The sequence below is a fragment of the Castor canadensis genome, chromosome 15, assembly GCF_047511655.1.
Source record: "Castor canadensis chromosome 15, mCasCan1.hap1v2, whole genome shotgun sequence".
NCBI lineage: Eukaryota > Metazoa > Chordata > Mammalia > Rodentia > Castoridae > Castor > Castor canadensis.
In genome coordinates this window covers 48096432-48117415 of record NC_133400.1, presented here as the reverse complement: position 1 = coordinate 48117415, position 20984 = coordinate 48096432, and the positions used below count along the sequence as shown (strand labels likewise).

The 20984-nt window shown below is 54.5% G+C and overlaps 2 protein-coding genes across 6 annotated transcripts; both read left to right on the top strand.

Moving 5' to 3' along the window:
• The first annotated feature begins 1092 nt into the window (after positions 1-1092).
• Positions 1093-11113, top strand: Guk1 (guanylate kinase 1). Of its 4 annotated transcripts, none has more exons than XM_020182752.2 (8): positions 1093-1262; positions 7891-8004; positions 8337-8378; positions 8882-8978; positions 9598-9736; positions 9810-9894; positions 10460-10545; positions 10750-11113. In XM_020182752.2, exons 2-8 carry the CDS (start codon positions 7893-7895, stop codon positions 10783-10785), a joined length of 597 nt encoding a protein of 198 aa, XP_020038341.1. In that variant the 5' UTR covers positions 1093-1262; positions 7891-7892; the 3' UTR covers positions 10786-11113. The 4 variants fall into 4 exon arrangements, with proteins under 4 accessions (XP_020038341.1, XP_020038339.1, XP_020038340.1 ...); XM_020182750.2 differs by lacking the exon at positions 1093-1262 and adding an exon at positions 1330-1487; XM_074056109.1 differs by lacking the exon at positions 1093-1262 and adding an exon at positions 1561-1706.
• Positions 11114-11261: 148 nt separating this feature from the next.
• Gjc2 (gap junction protein gamma 2) lies at positions 11262-20664 on the top strand. Of its 2 annotated transcripts, XM_074056108.1 has the most exons (4): positions 11262-12279; positions 16651-16730; positions 17402-17474; positions 18531-20664. In XM_074056108.1, the coding sequence occupies exon 4, from the start codon at positions 18550-18552 to the stop codon at positions 19849-19851; it is 1302 nt and encodes a 433-aa protein (XP_073912209.1). In that variant the 5' UTR covers positions 11262-12279; positions 16651-16730; positions 17402-17474; positions 18531-18549; the 3' UTR covers positions 19852-20664. The 2 variants fall into 2 exon arrangements, with proteins under 2 accessions (XP_073912209.1, XP_073912208.1); XM_074056107.1 differs by lacking the exons at positions 16651-16730; positions 17402-17474.
• Positions 20665-20984: the final 320 nt, after the last annotated feature.

Below are 20984 nucleotides of genomic sequence, written 5' to 3'. Positions count from 1 at the left end.
TACTTTCCTTTAAGATCTCCTGAAGAACTCTCCAACTAAGAACAAGAACTGCTTTTTCCTGAAGCCCTATAAGCTGTAGCTGGATACCTCCTTGTGAAATTCCATGGATAAATCTCATGGATAAAACTGTTTGGGTCACACAGAGTTCACCAAACTGCCAATGCCATAACCAGAGACATTCAAACTACACACCGGCTGATAAATTGATAACCTTACAGTAAACAGCTCTTCCCAAGATGTGGCAGCAACACTGCACTCTTAGCCCTCTTTAATTTTCCTTGCTCCTGCCTGCCTTGCTCAAATGTTAGGATAATGCTGTAGTAAGAATTTCATAATCTTGCCGGCGCCTGCGGCTCACACCATAATCCTAGCAGAGGCAGAGATCAGGAGGATCTCGGTTTCAAGCCAGCCCAGGGAAATAGTTCGCAAGACCCTATCTCGAAAAAATCCTTCACACACACAAAAAAAGGGCTGGTGGAGTGGCTCAAGGTGTAGGTCCTGAGTTCAAATTCCAGTACCACACACAAAAAAAATCATAATCTTACTTGATGAAACGTTGCCAAACAACGGTCTGGTTGGTTATTTTCAAACAGGGTCTCTTATAGCCCAGACTGGACTTCATCTCTCCCTCCTCCTGCCTCAGCCTCCCAAGTACTGGGATCACAGGCATGCAGTCACCACGCCCGGCTCAGACCGCTGTCTTTTAGTAACCCTAGCAGAAAGTTACCTGATATTAACTCATCTGTTATTTTTTCCTATGTCTCTGTCCCCACCTTACAAAATCCACTGTTTTGCTCTTGCCAAGGGGAGCTCTTTCCATCCTGTAGAATGGAGGTTCCCCGATTTATAAACCGCAAGTTAAAAGCCCATTCCATCTATAAATGTGTTGCAGTGTTGTCCTTTGACAGTGGCGTTTGGGAGAGGTGGACCAGTTTAGAAAAGTGACATAAGGGGCAGGGTGGGGTGACCCTCAGGTGGGACAAGTCTGGCGTGGCCGGCGCATTTTTATGACCGTTTCTCAGTGGAGAAACGGGCTGACGCAGAAATATGCCGTAAGAGAGGGCAAACCGGGTAGGCTTTGAGGTGTTTTTTCTGCCCGGTGTAAGGCAAGAAGCCGTAGTGGGCCGGGTCTGCAAAGAGCTTTGACGTGTTTCCCAGCGGGTCTAGATGGAGATGCAGGCGAAGTTGCTCCGCATTTAGGGGATTCTCTGGAGCGCACACAAGGACTAGCCCGCTGTAGGCGGGGCCAACGGACCGCTGACGTAAGTTGGCGGGCGAAGGTGGGTCAGCGCGTCGTTGCGTTCGCCCAAGTAGGCGAAAGCGGGCAGGCGCAGCAGGATGCCGTACTCCCGTAGGTTTACGCGGGCCGGCGCGCCGTTGTGACGTAGGCCCTACGGGTGGGGAGGGACCGAGGCTGCTGCGCCGGATGCTACGGCGCCCGCTGGCCGGGCTGGCGGCGGCCGCCCTGGGTCGCGCACCACCGGAAGGTGAGTGAGACGCGGGCTGCTGGCGACGGGTTGCTCCAAGCTTCCGGGCTAGGCGGTGGCGCGCTTTTTGCGCTTGTGCGCCTTTCCTCGTTGAAAGGGACTGGCACGCGGAGCTCCAACCTCCTACAGACACGCGTATCCCGAGCCTCTGCGGTGCTCTTCCTCGGCGGACCGCACGGGGGCACCCGGAGCGGTCTTGTTGTCTCGCGGGAGCACGCGGTATTTTCTCAAGCTCTGTGCTTTGCATGGTTTGTCCCTCTCTACCTATCCTGAGACCCCAGAGCAAGGAACAGGCTTATCCAGCTGCTCTGTGGGCTTCTGGCATTCCCCACGGCCATTGCAGATACGGGTCTTGGGATGGGCAGGCAGTTGGGGCAGGTTCTCCCGACGTACGGGTGTCGATTGAGGTTCTGTAAGATCAGTGGGCTTGGATAAGGGTTCCTGACGCCGCCCCTCCGCTTGCTTTTCCCAAGCATCATTTTAGCAGACGTGGAAGCCGGTAGATGAAGGGAGCGCAAGTGACTGCTGCCGGTGGTGGCTTGAAGAGAAGTAGGTGAAAGTAGCCACATGGTGTAACAGTTCTAGGTCAGAGGCCCAACTCCCGGGGTTTCAAACTGTCAGGTTTAACCGCTCGCGCCACTGTGCTTCACCAAATGATGGTAAAAAGCAGCTGATGCTAGTCCGAGATGAAAAGTGAGAGATCTATCCCAAAATAAAGTGATTTTGGCAGCTGCATGAAACTTTTCTGTCCTAGTCGAAGTTCAGCTAGCTAGCTGTGAGTGGCTAATGCCCAAAGGACGCATTTTAGTTCTGGCTCTGGCTCACCAGAGTTGTAACGAGTTGTAGACCATAAGCCCAACTCTGGGGTTTTCAACATGTCAGGTCCAGCCACTCGTCCCAATATCTAAATAAAGGGCAGAGAAGAGAGATTATCACACACAGGAAGAGGCAAAGTAAGCACTTCAACTCGTGCTTACTTTGGTGAGTCACTCCACCAGCCCTTTTTGGGAAGGGTTTTTTGAGATAGGGTCTTGTGAACTATTTGCTCAGACTGGCTTCAAACCACCATCGTCTTGATCTCTGCCTCCTGAGTAGCTAGGATTACACGCATGAGCCATCAGCGCTCAGCAAACTTTAGTTTTTAAATAGAGAAAGAGAAAGAATTGAGACAGGGAGAGAGAGGTATGCATAACTAAACAGTCCTAGTTAAAGTGTAGCTTGGTTATCTCAGTTCTGGATCTCTGGTGATCCATAGTTGTTATCACTGTCATCACTGATGGGATCAGTCTGTTCCCCATTATGTAATCCTGTTCCATGGTACAGCCTCATCATCATAGATAATTTTCCTCATTTGGCAGTGGTCTGTCCTTTGGTGTGCCACTGTTTCTTGGGGGTAGTTTCAGCCTTTGTCATAAAAATATTATCAATCATTGCTGTCCTTCCTAGAACCTAAGGTGAGAGAGAGACTTAGTAAAGGAGACAGATGTAAAATGGAGGCAGGGTGCCAAGTTTTTTTTTTTTTTTTTTTGTGGGACTAGGGCTTGAACTCAGGACTTCATGCTTACAAAGCAGGTGCTCTACCATTTGAGCCACACCTCCAGTCTATTTTGCTTTGGTTATGGGAGTCTTACAAACTATTTGCCCTGCTGGCCTTGAGCCATGATCCTTCAAATCTTAGCCTCCAAAGTAGCTAGGATTACAGGTGTGAGCCACTGGCTCCTGGCAGATGACAAGCTTTTATCTTGCTTTCGTTAATTTGTGGGTTCAGGTGAGGAGTCAGTGTCTTTTAGCAAAAGCAGTTTCTAAGTATCTGTTGTAATGGTACTGGTTGTGAGAAGAGAGGGTGGAAGCAAGGTGGTTGGCCAGTCTTGGGTAGGGTCCAAAGGGAGAGGAGGAAGGCAGTTTGCTTTTATGGGTGCCCCTCTAGTTCACCCTTGCTAGAGTCCCCTGAGAGGGCTACTGGGCAGCCTGCCTGCCAGAGAGTAGGCTTTTCTGGAGTTTTCTGAGACTCAGATTTCCCAGACCATGACTTTCTCTTAGGTACCCAGGAAAACTTTCTTCAGCCCCCAGAAAAGGTGGTTAAGATGGGATCCACCACTAGGATAGTTTCCTGTTTCAGCCACTGACAAGCAGAGTTTCCTGTACCTGAACTCCTATCTGCCCACTTCACACCTGTCTGTACAGAGAAGACCTTTCACACTCCTGTAGGTGCCACACCAGCCAGTGGTGGAGTTTGCCTGGTTTTCCTTGAAGCTCTGGGACTGCCTTGGCCCAGCAGTGGATCTTTGTCTAGAAAAAGAAAGATCAGCAGTTTCCTGAGTTGTAAACTTGAAGGTAGCACATTTCTCTTCAGTCACACCCCAGCTTTCACCTCTCTATTTTGGCACATACAGAAGAGCCAGGAAACATGTTGCCGTGATTTGAGGAAGTGGTGGACTGGGTGGGGGTAGGCGAATCAGAGGTGAGTGACCCCAGGCAATGAGGAAGGAAAGGAGGGAGAGAGTGAGAGTGACTCTGGAGGAAGGAAGGGGCCTTGGCAGTCAGTTCTGGGCGCATCCCCAACACTTCATGTGCTGGGCCTTGATTTTTCCTCTGTTTGAAAGAGTGGCTGGCCAACCCCTGTGTGTCCTTCCACTCTACTGTCCTTGGACTCAGAACTTTTGTTTCTCTTATGCTTACTCTGACTATGAGTTGGCATCCAGGACTTTGTTTGAGACCCAGCCAGTTCCTCTCCTTAATGGAAAGAGACCCAAACTGAGCTGGGTAGCATCAGTGAGGTTCAGTAGCCTGCACACGATTGACTGCTATCCCTCTGCCCTGGCTTTCTCTGGAGGCAGTGGTAGTCTGTCCTACTCTGGTAGAGGAATATGGCTGCTCTTGGTGCCATCCTCTTTAGAAGAGGCTTCTGAAGGCTGGGAGGGTCTCTGGCTAGAGTATGTCACACCTGCATGCCTAAAGCTGCTTGTATCTTAGGAGAGGGCTAGAGGGAGTTGACATTTTTCCATTCTCATCCTTCTGTTGGTGTCTCCTGGATAGGTCGGGGTGGTGACAGGTTTCCAGTCCTACGGTCAGGCCCTAAGGAGAAGAGGGAAAGGGAGCTCAGTCCAGGGAAGGCTCCAGCAGACATTGTTCTTTCCTGGTGCTCCTGGGGAAATCGTTTGCATCTTGGCCTCTTCTTACTGTTGTGGGGTTTGAGGCTCCTTGCCAGGGATTTGAGGTTTGGGACTGGAAGAGCCCCAGAGATTAGGTTCCAGAGGGACTTCTGTGGTCTCCCCAGAGGAAGTCCCTGTGCACTTTCCACTCAGTTCTTCTGGGTAAGTGCCAGGGTAAAATCAGAATCTGAGTTCTGATGTCAGGTCTGGCCCTGTAGGAGGGAAATAGTGTAGTAACTTCCCTGTCACCTGGCCACTGACTGGAGCCCCTCACTCAGTTTGCCTGTGGGGGCTTCCCCAGGCCCCACTGACCCCACAGAACCCTCATTGGCTTGTGTGCCCACTGCACATTGAATCTGGAGTGGTCTTTGTGGATTTCGAGCAAGTGGAGTATTGCTGAGAGCATTTAGTGATCCATGGATGGCATGTGCTCAGGTGATGCTTAGCAGGAACCCTTCAGAACCATGCTGGGGCAGCAGGGCCAAGCTAGTGTTCTCCCATAGTTCCCTGCCTGTGTGTCTCTGTGGCTCAGCCCTTCAGGATAGGAGGGATGCACCAACCCAGAGAGACCTGTAAAACTGGGCGTGAGAGGTGAGGGCACCTCAGCAAGGACTTAGGTAGGGAGGGGGTACTGAGCTGGCTGTGATTTAGGGCTCTGGGACATGCCTGCACTGTGTGCATGCTGACATCCATCCTCTCTCTGACCTTTTCAAAGTCTGCACGGTGTGAGGTTGAGGGCAGTGTGGATGCCCGAAACCTCAGGAGTTGGGAATGTGGGCAGGCACTAGCTTTTCATTCCTGGGAGTCGGGTACAGGTTTGGAGTTGGGGCTGCCCAGGCTCCCCATCCCCAGGGAGTTGGACAAGGCTTGGACTACCCCATTGCCTGTTCCCTCTGCCCCCCATGTCTACGGGCCAGCTAGTCATTTGTTCTGACTTTGCTTGTCTAGTTTGTGACGGGGGTGGGGGGTGGGGCCTCTCAGCACCTCCCCTACTTCGAGTTCTGATCTCAGTAGTTCTATCTGAAGCACTTCAACCCCCCACCCCTAGCTTTGTCTCTGTTCCACTGTAATAGTTCTGAGTCTCAGTTTCTGTATTCTCAGCAACTTAAGTAGGCCTGCAACACGACTACTTGCTAGAGCACTGTACATTTAGCCTGGAAAGCCCCAAGGTAAGCACTCCCTTGAACCTAGTGGACTTTCAGAAATAGGCCTGGGTCACAGGTTTGGGAAAAACTGAATGTACTAAGATAGCCAGATGTAGAGCCCACATGGGCAGTTGCAGGCCATCAGCCTGTGGCCACTGCAGCAGGTGACTGTGAGGGGCCAGCACAGCTGTTTGGGTAGCTCTTGGCTTGAGTATATGGTGCTGTGGGCAGAGGGGAGGGCAGTCCCATAGGAGCTGGGAGGTGGGGTTAGAGGAGACTGCAGACCAAGTGATCGGGGAAGAGGATCAGTTCTGTGCTGTGGGAAGCTCAGAGCCCAGAAAGAGGCAGCATGCAGTGGAAATAGGATTAGGTTGAGACATCTCAGAGAGGCAGAAGGGAGCAGTTTATTTCTGACAGTTCCCATAATGCTGGGAGAATCTCCCTGGATCCCTTCTTCTTGTGTTTTTTTTTTTTTTTTTTTTTTTTAATATTTTTATTATTGTCATACTGGGGGTACATTGGGACATTTACAGATTTTTTTTACAGTTCACTACAGTAGAATTCACCCTTTCCATCATTATTCTTTATTCCCCCCCATTCCTGTGTCTTTTTGCTAGGTGGTCCTATGTGTTTCTTCCCAAGAACACATGCACATCTATGTTTTATGTGTATGCATGTGTGGTTTGTGTGCGTTTGCATGCACCTATGTGCACATACCTTGTGCATGCCTGTGTGAAGGACATATGGAGCCAGTGCTCGTGTGGATGATGGAACTGCACTGCTTTTGTGAGATTACCTGGTGGCCTATATTAGGGATTAATAATGCAAGGCCTCCTTTAGTGGATGCCCTTCCTATAGCCCCTGACAACTCCCATACAACTCCACAGGAAGCTTTCTTGGATCTTAACCCTCAGGGTCCAAGGAGCTTGGGTTACCAGACAACCCCTCCAGCTCCCACATATCTTCAGGGGTCCCCCAGACTCTGCCTTGGCTCTTTGTCCCACTCCCCTACCCTCACCCAGATGTTGCCCTTGGCCTTGTGCCCATCAGCTCACATGGTGGACAGGTTCATGTCTCAAGGCCAGGACAAGGACCTGCTTTTTCTTTCCTACATAGTGGGTAGGCGGAGCTGGTTGCCTCAGGGATTTAGCACTCAGAAGGGTGGGGTGCAGGCTTGGCAGGGATTAGGCCTCCCCCCCCACCACAACTGTCAGTGCAGAGCAGCCATTGACTCACCCCAGGCTTACTGTGGAGGCTGCAACTACTCAAGTAGGTGCGTGCCACCCCGGGGGTGAAGGGGGAAATGCCTAGGTGAATCCCCACCAGGGAAAGGAGGACCTTCTCAGAGGCCAGGCCAGAGGGAGGTAGTGCAGGGGTGATCAGGATCTGGTGTAAGGGCCATTGGGGAAGTAAGGCAAGGGCTGGGAGCAGGTGGGAACTCTATGAGAGTTCCCGGCCCATTCTTGGGAGGTGCTAGACAGCAGGGCCACAGGGAAGGGAAGCTTGGGTCCCAGATTTGGCTGAGCTCTGGGGTAAGGCTTGGCTGATTCCTCCATACGTACCCAAACAACTGCTCCTTTTGGCTGTCCAGTGCCCCTGCCTGTGGCGAGGGCTGCCCTGACCTCCTAGCAGCCTGTCTTTCCCAGACAGTAGAGTCAAAGATGGGCTCCCAAGTCTAGTTGGAAGTTCCCAGAATGGGCTTGGGCTGAGCACTCCTTGGTGAGGTCACATTTGTGGGGACAGAGACATTTCCCATCTCAGACTTTCCAACCCAGTGGGCAGTGCCACTATAGGAACCAAAGTTCAGGCTCCCATGTGAGGTCCTAGAGGGCAGTCTAGTAGAGTGTTGTCCCTTGTCACTTGGGGGAGGCAAGCAAGTCAGGCAGGCTGTGGACATTCCTGGTGGGTTCTGTTGGAAGGTTGTCGGCCTTTCTGTCTTTGTTTGTGGTCTTTGCTGGATTTAAGCTCTTTTTCGTATGGTTGAGCATTACATGGTAATGCAGCCCTAGGGAGGTCCTCACCCCACTGCCTCCTTCGTAGCAGAGTGCTGAGTGCACTGTTGAGGGCAGAGCTGCTCATGTTTTACCTGCCCTCCTTCTCCCACAGGCATGTCGGGCCCCAGGCCTGTGGTGTTGAGTGGGCCATCGGGGGCTGGGAAGAGCACCCTGCTGAAGAGGCTATTCCAAGAGCATGGCAGCATCTTCGGCTTCAGTGTGTCCCGTGAGTGCTATGAAGGGCAGCGAGGCTGGAGTACTACCTTGGGACCACTCCTGGAGCCCCCAAATGTACATGCTCAGCCTGGGGGATATTCTACTCACCCTGCCAACCCTCTCCCTTCCCAGGGCCTGAGTATACAGTAAGCACCCTGGGCCCTGGTGACCCACTGAGGTCAGGCTGGTCCCTGGCTATGGGCTCCTCCTGCCTCAGTGGCACAGATCTGCATGACCAGCCCTCTATACTACTGGAGGGCGGAATGAATCTACCAGGGAAGATCCTGGCTGGGGCTGCAGGGCTCTGTCATCTCCTCTGTGGGTGATGGGTCTTTTTCCTAGATACAACAAGGGATCCTCGGCCTGGTGAGGAGAACGGCAAAGGTGAGCTGGACTGGGTGTTCCTTGGGCCCTAGGAACAAGCTGGCATGGGGATGGTGGGAAGGCCCTTCACTCTGTGCTTGTCAGCTGTGATGCATACAGCTCAGTTTCCCCACCTGAAGAATGTCCCTGCCTTTAGAGTGGTGGGCTTAACTAGGCCCTGTGCATTATAGTGAGGGCTGGGGGTGGTGATGCCGGCCTGTGTCCTGGGCTTGTGTAGCTGAGTGCATGGAGTGCACTCTTCAGCACATCCTAGATGCTTTCTCTATTCAAGTGATAGAGCTGTTTCTGCCTGCTTGGTGCATGGCATGAAAGTCCCCACCTCCCTCTGGAACCTGGCAGATTCTTGTACCCCAGTGAGGACAATGACAGCAATAGTGTTGTCTGGGGTGTGGGGTGGAGAGAATATGTCAGCAAGCCCAGGAGGGAGCCTGGGCCAGGTAGGATGGCTGGGTCAGGTAGGGCTGGGCTCTGGGCACCTTCTGGACAACCCTCCTCCTCTCCAGATTACTACTTTGTGACCAGGGAGGTGATGCAGCGTGACATCGCGGCTGGGGATTTCATCGAGCATGCTGAGTTCTCAGGGAACTTATACGGGACAAGGTGGGCCATCCTCCAGACATGCCCAGGATCCCTGGAGCCCTGGATCCAAGTCCCCCCAGAGTCATAATGGCAGGAGGAACTCTCCAGCTTGTCCCCTCTGACCTTGTAATTGCTCCTCCCCTTCCACTTGGGCCTGAACCTTGCTGGTTCCTCCCGGAGCCTCTGAGCTTGGCTGAAGGCTCCAAGGAGCAGGCAGGCCTAGTCATGCCCCAGGCTTGAATTCTCTAAAGTGATCCCTTTGGGGACAAGGGGCCACACATGACAGGAGGGGCGGGAAGTGACAGGCACCTCAAACCTGTTCAAGAGCCCCTGGCCATATACCTGCAGGACAGGGAGTATGCTGGCAGGGGAGGGTGTGCTTGTGGTGCTCTGGGAAATACGATTGTTGGGGTCAGCTGAGCTGCTCCTGCCACCTAGGGTGGGCCTTTGTGGAGGAAGGGTACCTGGAGGGAGTGTCCAGGTCTCCCCAAAACGCTTGGAGGCTTGAGGAGCTAGCAGCTCATCCAAGTGCTCCTGAGGACCTCCAGCCAGGCAGGAACCCACACAAGGATGTGGAGGCCAAGATTTTTCCTCAAGCCCTACTGAGCATCCCCTGGCTGTCCTCCCCCTTCTCCCACAGCAAGGCTGCCGTGCGGGCTGTACAGGCCATGAACCGCATCTGTGTGCTGGACGTGGACCTGCAGGGTGTGCGTAACATTAAGAAGACTGACCTGCACCCCATCTACATCTCTGTGCAGCCCCCCTCACTGGATGTGCTGGTGGGTGCCCTGGGAGGTGGGGTAGGTTGGGTGGGCCCAAAGACTGCTGACCCCAGGAAGGCCTGCTTTGTAGGAGCAGAGACTTCGACAGCGCAACACTGAGACAGAGGAGAGTCTGGGGAAGCGGCTGGCTGCAGCAAGGGCTGATATGGAAAGCAGTGAGTGTGTTCAGGCACTCATGCATCTTCTCTGGAGAGCAACCAGTCCACCCATCAGGAAACGGGGAAGGTCGGGGTCAGAGATGGGGGAATGCTCCACTTCTCTGTCACCCGGGTCTTCTGAGAGTCCATACTTTCTCCAAGGGTGCCCTGAGGCTCCAGACCCTTCTTAGCCACCTAGGGCATCATGGGCATCCTTTTGCAATTGTGCTCTTCCTTCTAGGTTAGCTTGATTGGTTCAGATGCTGTTGGTCAGACCTCTTGCTGTCTGTTCCTCCTGAGGACATAAGTCAACCCATCATAGACAGTACCAATCTTAATGGGAAGTCTGGTGGGGCAGTGGAATCCATGTTCTGGGTTTCAGAAGCTTGACAGGAACAAATTCCATCTGGGGTTCTACAGAGGAAGGGAGAGGTCCTGAGGACTGTTCCTCACAGGCACTGCTCATAGCCTGGACACCTTAATGCGGTGGTATTAAGTGCAGCTGCAGCCAGGCTGTTGGTTGGCCCAGTGATGTAGGCATGGGCAGGGCCAGACTCTGCCCTTAACCCTGTCCCATCCCTAGGCAAGGAGCCTGGTCTATTTGACCTGGTGATCATCAACGACAACCTGGACAAGGCCTATGCAACTTTGAAGCAGGCACTCTCTGAGGTGGGCCCCTCCCAGCCTACCCTGTCCCTGCCTGGACCCTGTCCTTGTTCAGACTTTGGGAAAACCAGGGGAGGTGGGGTGCATGGCCGTCAGCTGAGGTTCTGCCAGGTATAGGGCTGATTGGGCAAGAGAGGGAGGGTATGAGGCCCAGCCCTTGTAGATCCCAGCTTTCCCTGACCTCCTTTTTTCCTTCCTTTCTGGCAGGAAATCAAGAAAGCTCAGGGGACTGGTCGTGCCTGAGCACCTGGTTCACTCCTCAGATGTTCTTCTGTGCCCCAGGTCTGCCTGGGCTCTACAAGAAGCCTGCTTAGGGTGCTGAGGATGCTCACAGGACCTGGAATAGGTTTCCATTGAGGAGTAGACAGAGCTGCCCATCGGCTGGCCACATGGTGGTTCTGCACCCTCATTTGGCACCTAGGGTAGAGGATGCTGCCCACTTCCTCACTCATCATGGTTGGAGGACCCCAGGTGCCACTCATTTAACCTCCCTGGGGCTGTCCCTTGCCCCATCCCTGTTCCTCCTGCTGGAGCAGGACTGACATCTGAATAAAGTAACTATTGGGTTAGAGTGCCAGAGCCCTCAGGTTGGGGGGCTCAGTCCTAAGCAGGGCTGGGGCTTCAGCTCTCTGCACTGGCCCCTACCTGGTGAAGGGCTGCCAAAGGGCACTGTGTATGTTTCTGCTGAAACTGTCCTTCCACCCAGGGTCTGCCAGTCATCAGCATGCTGCCCAGGGCTGCTCCAGTCTGCTGGGAAGACCAGCATGGGCTGCCCTGAGCCCAGCCCTGAGAACCCTCAAAAGCTGGGGGCCTCTCAGAGGGCCAGATGACATTGATCAGGAAGGAGGGCATATGGCCACAGCAGGGTGCAGTGTGTGGGGAACTGAGCTTGCAGGGGCTCGTCCTGGGGCCTGTGGGAGCCACGTGCTTTTATGTTTATGCACAGACTGCCAAGTCTCAAGGCTCCAGGCAGTTCTGGCAAGTCCTGTCTGGGGCTGGTGTAGGAGCAGATGCTGTGGGCATCTGTAGAGGTCCCAGAGCCCTGAGTCTGGAGACCAGGAGGGTTCAGGGTTTCTGAGAAGGATACCTTTTTTTGGAGGAGGCAGTACTAGGGGTTGAACTCAGATTTGCTAGGTAGGTACTCTACTGCTTGAGCCACTCCACCAGCCCAAGAGATGTCTCTTAAGTGAAGGGCAGTTGTGCCTCTCCTACCCCAGATGAGAGGTGTCCTGTGTGTCTGGCTCCCTGCCCTTCTTCCTCCGTACACTTTGCCCAGGAGAACAGCCATAGCACTGTCTGGTGTGTACCCAGGTGAGGCTGCTCCCGAGGCAGGACATGGGCGTGAAGAAGGCAAAGAGCCTAGGTAAAAGTAGTCGGGGAGATCAGGGAGTCCTGGGCTGCTTCCAAAAGCCCAGATGTGAGTCAAGCAGGGAAGGCCAAAACTGGCTAGGACCTTGAGGTAGAAGCAGGGGAGGAGACGGTCAAGACCTGCCTGGGGGTCCAGGCATCCCAGTGAGGCCTGTCCAGCTCCTTGCTGCCCCATCCCCAGAGACAATCAGGGATTCAGACCCTGGGAAGGGGGGAACAATGGAGCCCTTGAAGGCCCCTCCTCCACCCCTCATTGTGCTTGGTGGCGAGAGGTGGCCCTGGCTCAACAGTGTGCGCTCGGGGAGGATCAGTGTCCAGTGGCAGGTGGAAGGGCTCAGCCAGAGGCTTGCGTTTCCCAGCCTGGAGAAGGTAGGGCACTTTCTAGAACCCCCAGACTCATCCAGGGGCAAGCTATGTGTGGCTAGTGTGATTGACAGTCATTTAAGGTTAAGCAACTTTGCCACCTTGTGCATCCCCACTAGCCTTTCGTGCCCTGTAGTTGGGAGGGGGGTCACAAGAGGGGACCCTAGTGGGGAGACTGATTGCTCACTGTGGAACTCCCAATCTGGCCTTGGCCCTATGCATCAAGGTGCTCTCTGTGTGTGTCCTGCTCAGGCCTAAGTGACCTCATGGGCAGAGGCTGACCTCTGTGTCTTCTGGGCAACTAGACCTGGTGTGTGTTGGGGGGCTCTATGTGTGTGTGTCCTGCTCAGGCTTAAGTGACCTCTGTGTCTTCTGGGCAGCTACACCTGGGAGAGGGGTGGCATATAGCTCAGGGCCTGGCTGGTGAGCTAGGGGTGCATTTGATATATTCCCTAGCAGTTGAGGCCCCTCGGTAGGAGGAGCCAGTTTACCCCAGCTAGTTGCCATGTGTCCAGAGGCTGCGACAGGAGCATTCCTGGGCGCTGGGCCCAGACTACTCTCAACTTGACTCTAAGCAAACCTCTCCCTTGCTGCCCGTCTACCTGCTACTAATGTGGTGGCTCAGGCCCTGGAGCTGGTCCCATGGCCGCCATGCTGCAGGAGGTCATCATAACGAGTGCTTCTTGCCTTCCTGCACCATCCAGGGACTTTGCAGGTAGCAAGGATGGGTGGCCAGAGGCAGAGGACCCATCCAGAAGGATCTGCTGCCTGCCAGCAACTTTGTTGCATCCAGAGCTGTTGCACAGGGGAGGCCCAAGCTGGGTGATACGCTCTGTGTGAAGGTGGACAGGATATCCTGACTTAGCTGTGGGAGGGGCAGGTGGGCCTAGTAGGACTGGGATTTAGGAACAGATAGGGTGAGTGTGTACCCCTTGTGGGGAACTGGGGACAGAACCTCCCTGGGCAGCTCCAGTGGATGGTACCCCTCAACCATACCTAGGCCAGTGGCTCCATTTCTGCCAGTGCAACTTGGCTATAGGCTACCTTAGTGGGCCCAGAGGCCTGCCTGTAGTTGTTGACACTGCAGCTCCCAGCCTGTCATTCCCTCCCCAGCCTGCTTAGGTTTATCCCCTTCATCCTCTGTTTCCAAGGGAACAGCCCTTACTTCCTGTGATCTGGTTCAGGTGGGAAGGGCAGCAGGTGGGACCCTACAGCCCATCTCAGGAGGGAGGAGGCATGGTCTCCACAGGGTACCCAGGAGCAAGGGCCACCAGGTTGAGTGCCAGGTCTCCGTAGTGTCAGGGCCACAAAAGGCAACTCTTAAGGGACATCTGGACATCTTAGGTCCATACGTTCCACCTGAGTACCTGGGCTATGTCCTCCAAAGCTAGTGTCCACTGACATTTGTAAGCATAAGCCACCATCATGCCACCTGCATTGAGGTTCCTGAGGCTGCAGTCAGTTTAGGGGAGTTGAGTGAGGAGAGTGATGACAGGAAAGGACAGGCCCTCCTAGGCCTGGAGAGATTTCGTGAGGTAGGCAGTGACTGGCTGAGTCCATGTGTGAACATGCAGTTGTGTGTGTCTGAGTAAACCTCTTAAGTGCATCCACAAGGGTGAGATGACTGTGTTATTGTGTGCCCAGGTGTGATATTCCAGCAGTGGATGAGGCCAGCTGTGAGATGGGCATGACTGGATCAAAAAACCTCAGGACCCGTCAGGACTAACCTTTGCCCTGAGAGTCTGGATTTCCCTGGGATCCCACTAGAGGAGTATGTGGACAGCACCTTCTGCTACCAGCAGAAGGGGAGGAGGAAAAAGGGGGAAGAGGAGGGGGGTGGAGGCTAGATCCTGACCAAGCTCACCTGAGTGTGTTCTCAGTATAATTAGCCCTGGGCATTGCTGGAGGGAGTGGACATAGGAAACGGTCACACCTAAGATTTGGGCACTGACAAAGCACACCTCCTGCTGGGCCAAAGCACAGGTGTGTGTGGTTGAGGCTGAAGGTCCCTGGGCCTGGGGAACAGCCTGTCCAGGTGGAACAAAGTACATCTGGGTGTGCAGGGTTGAGTCATGCAGTGGTAAGTGCTGCAGTTTATGAGTGAGGACTTCCAGCCACACAGGTGGCCCAGAGAGAGGAGACCCTACCCTGCCAGGACCCAGGGGAACTGACAGGGACCTGGAGATCAGAGTCAGGCTTGGGCTGCCAGTGGGATATTGTGTAAATAAGGGACAACCCAGTGCCTGGTCCCATCATCTTCAGGGAAGGGAAGAGGCTGCCTGAGATTACCAAGATGAACTGCTGTTTGGTGAGCTTAGCCTTCTGTGCCTTTCCAGCAGCTACCTTGAGCAGGAGGAAGCCAGCCTGCCCTTTCATTCCTGGGAGGGGTGGATATGGGAAGGAAATACCTGGGCAGGAAGGGGAGGGTGTACCCTGGTTCTGGGGCAAGTAGGGTTTGGGAAGAGAGTGGAGCCCCATAGCCACTCCTGAGAGGCTTGGGGCTGACTGGTCATTCCCATTGTTTAGGAGGGGTGGGAACTTGATGCCTAGTTTCTGGATGGGCACCTTTGCCTGATCACTGGAAAAGACCCTTACAGAAGCAACTCTGCCCCCAATCTGACAACCCCACTTCACCTAAACCAGGTAGCCTCCCTCCCTGCTCCTGAGCTCCCATATCACTGAGAGTCCCTGACATGGTGGCCCAAAGAGTGCCCAGGGCAGGGCAGGCTGGCTGATTGTGGGGAGACTTCTGATTTGAGACTGCTGAGTCTCTATGATGTGAGATCCCCCGCTCTGAGCTCCCTACCCTGCAATCATGTCTTTCCTTTAAACTCCAAAGCCCACAGCAACCTATGCTTCCCACTCCTCCCTATCTGACCCTGGGCAACTACTACTGCGCCATGGAGGCCTTGGACAGTGGGGTCTCTCTGTCTCTCTCTCTCCTCTCTCACATTCACTGAAAGCCCCCCATGGAGCTTCATCCTGGACTCCACTGTACATGCAGCTTTGGAGCAAGAGTTCCCTTGAATGAAGGCCCCTGCACTTAGACTGGCTGCAAATGCTGGGAGCAACTGCCTGCCTCTGTGGTGGAGGTCCTTTTTCTATTTTAGACATATTTAGATCTACAGAAAAGCTTACAAGATAGTGCAGAGAGTTCCCATAGATCCTTTCGCCAAGGTCTTCCTCACTCATGTCTGCATTAGTGTGGCGCAGTCATCACTGCAATGAACTGATGATGCCTGCCTGCATCCTTGTTAGCTAAAAACCATACTCTAATCAGATGTCCCTGGGTCTCCCCTATGTCCTCATTCCACCCTTCCCAGAGCCCCTTCTGACTTTCAGACCTTGGTTGACAGTCCTGCAGATTCTCCTTGACTTGGCTGCTTGGATAAACGCCACCAAGCATTTTGTATGATGCCCCTCTGTTGGAAATTAGCTCATTTTCTTGAACTTTGTCCAGGATCATGGGTTTCAGGAGGAAGATCTTGGGGGTGAACAGCCTGCCCTACAGGTAGAGTTGACATGACTTACTGCCATGATGCTGACCTAAGTTGCTTGGCGGGGGGGTCCTGGTCAGGTGTGTTCACTGAAAAAGTGGGATTTCTCCTTTCATACTGTCTTCTGAAATGAGACCATGACCCGTGCAGCCAAAGGGGGTGGGAGGGAGGTCTGCTCAACCCTGGCATTCACCCCAGTTAGAAGTCACAATAGGCAGCAGAGGAGGCCCTATGGGTGGGCATTCTAAAATTCCTCAACATGTGTTAGTGTGAAGCCAGGCTTACAGAGAAGGACAAGTGAAATTTCCAGGACCCGACAGGCCCAGGCTGTGCAAGTGGACAGGTTTTGCTGATGGACCCAAGGCAGTATGGGGAGAAAGCCATTCAGGTGAAGTATCCAGGGATAAGGAGGCCGGCCACTCTGAAGAGGAGATTGGTGTTTTGTCTGACCCTTGGAGTCTGAGGTGACTGAATGCCAATGTCAGGCAGGAAAGAGGTACAAGTGTGGATTTGGGAGTCCTGCTATACATCATCTGACACCAGGGCCCTAGCTCTTCCAGGCCAACTCCAGAACTGAGGCACCCAGAACCAAACATGCAGAATGAATGGCTGTGACCATGTGTACAAGTGCCAGAGATCCCCCTAGGTCAAAGCACCACTGCTCAGACCCCAGCTAGTCTCAATGGTTAACTGCATGCCTCCTCAACTGCTTATCTGTCACAGCGGGAGTATTTACACTAGGCAATTGGTAACCACTGCAAACCAAGGCTTCCCTAGACAGCCAATTGTTAAATACTGTGCACACACTGCCAGGCAGGTCTGCCCAGGCACCCCAGGGATTCTTGCTCCATTTCTCCCTTGGGCCTGCTTCTTGTCTTAGGCTTCTATTGGGACTGCATTGTGGGCCTCCAGCTCCTGTGATGGGGCAGGTCCTTGGAGAAAGCTGGAGCTAAAGCTGAGGTAAGGGAATTGGAGCTACTATTGGGAAGGCTCCCAGCATGTCCAAGCCTGTCCGAAGCAGAGGAATGGAGGGGGTGGCCCCTACATCTGAAGATGTGGATGCACTAATTTGTGAATATGTGTGGACCTTGTGCATGTATGCATGTACACAGGAATATGTACATATTTCTGTACATGCATGTGTGTGATGACATGTGCCTTAGTGCATACCTGTTTGTGCATGAGTGTACAAGTGTTAGTGTCTGCATATGTATCTAGGTGTGTATCTGTACATGTGTATGAATGCACACGTCTGTGTGCATGTGTACATGTATATTTTGAGTATGTGTATGCATACCAGTGTGCATGTGCATCTGTGAGTGCACATGTGTGTAGGTATTCATATGTTTCTGCACATGTGTACACAAGGGTGCTGTGACTGCACTTACGCGTTTTCATGTGTGTGTACATGGATGTGTGTGTTTGCTCATGAAGGTGTGTGTTTATGACTGGACACGTGAATATGCCTCAAGCAGGGGCTGCACAGATGTGAGGAAGTAGGGCCACTTCCTCAGGAACCCCTGCTTCCCCCTCTGCCTGCCCCCTCTTCCTGCCTTGTGGGGAGAAACCCGGGCTGCATAAAGAGGCCTGGAGTCCCACGGCTCCTGATGCTGCTCCCACACCTGCTGCAGCTGCCTTCTAGGCCTAGCCAGGACCAGAAGTGTCATTGTCGGGGGTCTCCTGCCCAGAGCTACCTAAAAGCAGGTACTGGCCCTGGGGTGAACATGACGAGGGAGGTTGGGCATTGCCCCTGCAGAACCTCTCTCAGGCACATGCCTGCCCATGGCCCAGCTGGTTTGGGATGTGGTCACCTCTGAGTGCCACAGGTGTCCAAGTGTGGTCGTGCATCACTGCAGCCTCACTGGACACAGTCCTGTTTGGATACAGGACTAGTCCAGCGGGGGACTAGCAGCTGGGGCTGATAAGAGTCCCAAATAGTGTCTGGGCACTGGTAGGGGCAGCTGGCAAGCTAGGTAGCAGCAGGATCTGCAAGGGGTTTGAGGAGGATGGGGGTCTTCTTACAGAGGCAGAGGGGGCCCCCAGATCTGCTGCACAGGATGTGGAGAGATAAAGGACAGAACTGCTGCGAGGGTGGGTGGAGGGCTGGAAGCTAGGGGATTGGTGGAGCTGGGGCCCAAAAGGGCTGCAGGGGTGGAGGCTGATGGAACTATGGGGGGCTGATGGGGCCACAGGAGGAGCTGGTGGGGGCGCTCAAGGGCTGAGGAGCTGTGAGTGGATGGCTGGGGGCTAAGCCCAGGGAGAGCCCTTCAGATGCTGGGGCATAACCCCCTGCCTCAGGGGCTAGGGTGGGGCGGCCCTGGTGCAGTGGGAGCTGAGATTGTACATCCTAACAGCTTCTGAGTGGGACTGACCTGGGTTTCGCCTCTGCCCACGAAATACTCCCACACAACAGATTGTGGCTTTGCATCTCTGAGGGCCTAAGGTGGGATCCCTGAGTCGAAGCAGGAGTGCAGCTTCCCCAGGTCTGGGCTTTCCTAGGGAGATTGGGGGAGGAAGAGCAGGAGGGGCTGGGGCATGTGCTCAGTGTGAGATGAGGCTTTGCCCCAGAAGCCTGTGTCTGACTCCACGGGTAGGGTCAGGACCCATCAAGGGACTGCCTTTTCTCTGCAAAGTGATGAGCTCACGGTCACTAAGGTTAAGTAGAGAGAAGCCAGCTGTGGTAAGGCCTCCGGCCGCCTCCACTCTATGCCTTGCAGTTCCCAGTCAGGACCTTTGGTTAACCACTGCATACACCCACAGGTCCTACCCGCCTGCGCCCATGACCAACATGAGCTGGAGCTTCCTGACGCGGCTGCTGGAGGAGATCCACAACCACTCCACCTTTGTGGGCAAGGTGTGGCTCACTGTGCTGGTGGTCTTTCGAATTGTGTTAACGGCTGTGGGTGGCGAGTCCATCTACTCGGATGAGCAGTCCAAGTTCACATGCAACACACGGCAGCCAGGCTGCGACAACGTCTGCTATGATGCCTTTGCGCCCTTGTCACACGTTCGCTTCTGGGTCTTCCAGATAGTGGTCATTTCCACGCCCTCAGTCATGTACCTGGGCTACGCGGTCCACCGCCTGGCGCGCGCCTCAGAGCAGGAGCGCAGACGCGCTCTCCGCCGCCGTCCGGGTCCCACCCGCGGAGCCCGGCCGCATGTGCCTCCGCCTGGCTGGGCAGAGCACGCAGACCTGGGCGAGGCAGAGCCCATGCTGGGACTGGCAGAGGAGGAGGAAGAGGAAGAGCAGGGGGCGCCAGAGGGGCCGGGCGAGGAGGGTGAGGAGGAGCGTGTTGAGGAGGCTGCCGCCAAGGCAGCCACGGGGGACAGCAAAGTGTCTGGGGCACCGGGCCCGGCGGGGCAGCACGACGGTCGGCGGCGCATCCAGAGAGAGGGCCTGATGCGCGTGTACGTGGCCCAGCTGGTGGTCAGGGCAGCCTTCGAGGTGGCCTTTCTGGTGGGCCAGTACCTGCTGTATGGCTTTGAGGTGCGGCCCTTCTTCGCCTGCAGCCGCCAACCCTGCCCGCACGTGGTGGACTGTTTCGTGTCTCGGCCCACCGAGAAGACGGTCTTCCTGCTGGTCATGTACGTGGTCAGCTGCCTGTGCCTGTTGCTCAACCTCTGCGAGATGGCGCACCTGGGCCTGGGTAGTGCACAGGACGCCGTTCGTGGCCGCCGGGGTCCCTCAGCGCCAGCTCCAGGCTCCGCGCCGCGTCCCCCGCCCTGCGCCTTTCCGGCCGCTGTGGCTGGCCTGGCCTGCCCGCCCGATTACAGCCTGGTGGTGCGCGCGGCAGAGCGCGCCCGTGCGCACGACCAGAATTTGGCCAACCTGACCCTGCAGGCGCTGCGGGACGGGGCTGCAGTGGCTGCCGGTGATCGTGACCGGGACAGCCCGCCCTGTCCCGGGCTCTCAGCGGCCTCCCGGGGGCCACCTAGGGCTGGTGCCCCGGCTTCTGGAACCGGTAGTGCCACGTCAGGGGGCACCGTCGGGGAGCAGGGTCGGCTGGGCACCAAGCCTAGAGCTGGCTCGGAGAAGGGCAGTAGTGGCAGTAGGGACGGCAAGGCCACTGTGTGGATTTGAGGGTATGGGAGGGGAAGGCCAGATGTGTGTGCCTCAGTTTGTGGTCTCAGGAAGGGCTAAGGTACTTGGGAGGCATTGACTTGGGTACCTCTCACTCCAGGGTGAGAGGGGGAGGTCTAGGGGATCTGGGAACCACAAAGGTCCTGAATTCTGGTCTGCAACTCTGAAGAGTTGATAAAGCTGAGACAAGACACTGACTCACCCCCTCCAGGACCATCCTGAGCAAAGATGCCCACTGCTGGGGCTGCTAGCCCTTCCCTTCTACTTCCTTGCAGCCACCCTGTGGGACTCCCTAAGGTGCCTGGCATGAAAGTTTTTGGGGATTGTGCTTGTCCCCACTCCCTGAAGCAGCAAGTGTGCTCCTTTGCAGTGTTCTCAGTTCCTGTGAACACAGGTTCTGGTTCCTGCAAAGGTGGCGCAATCCCAGTGCTTCCTTGCTTGGAAGGTTAAGCCAAAGCAGGCCTGAGACAAGCAGAGGCCCAGCTCTGGTCTGCACCCATCTCCTGGCTCCCTGCTTAAGACAGTTGGGGTAAAACTGTGGACAGGGCTTGGACTGCACAGGATCTCCCCCCTCTCTTAGCTGTGATGGCCTACCATAACCCCTTCTTTGGGGACATACTGGAAATTATGCAGAGCTATTGCTGTGCCTTACTACTTGGACTGACAAAGTTTTGGATTGCTTGGACTGGCATGGCTTTGGCCAGGCTAGGGGAAGGGGGCTTTGGAGAGCTTGTCCATAGCTTCTCTGCCATCATCCCTAATTCAGAGCCAACCTCCAAAATGAAGTAAAATAAAACTAACTTTTGTTTACAACAGAGTGTATGCATGTGGATATATGTCTGAGCACACAACTTTGTTAATGTACATACCGGTAACTATGCATACATAGTTATGTATGCATAACTGATGTGATGTATGCTACTGATGTGTGCATTGTGGGCACGTTTTTAAGCATGCACATTTATGTACAAGTATCCAATGCTTGTTCACTGGGGGAGATACAGCTCAGATTCATATTGGCTGGAAAAGACCATCTCTCCCCAGCGACAGCCCAAGAGACCAAACCCTGGAAGTCACTACACACATGATGGTGCCACTCAGTGCCAGGCAGCATACCAGGGTTGAGTGGTGAG

Excerpts from the sequence above, each read along its gene's own strand:
- Guk1 (XM_020182750.2), top strand. The coding sequence starts at position 1,427 with ATGCTACGGCGCCCGCTGGCCGGGCTGGCGGCGGCCGCCCTGGGTCGC. Across the intron at positions 9,895-10,459 it reads AAGGGCTGATATGGAAAGCA|GCAAGGAGCCTGGTCTATTT; the intron begins GTGAGTGTGTTC and ends TCCCATCCCTAG. Across the intron at positions 10,546-10,749 it reads TGAAGCAGGCACTCTCTGAG|GAAATCAAGAAAGCTCAGGG; the intron begins GTGGGCCCCTCC and ends CCTTTCTGGCAG.
- Gjc2 (XM_074056107.1), top strand. The coding sequence starts at position 18,550 with ATGACCAACATGAGCTGGAGCTTCCTGACGCGGCTGCTGGAGGAGATC.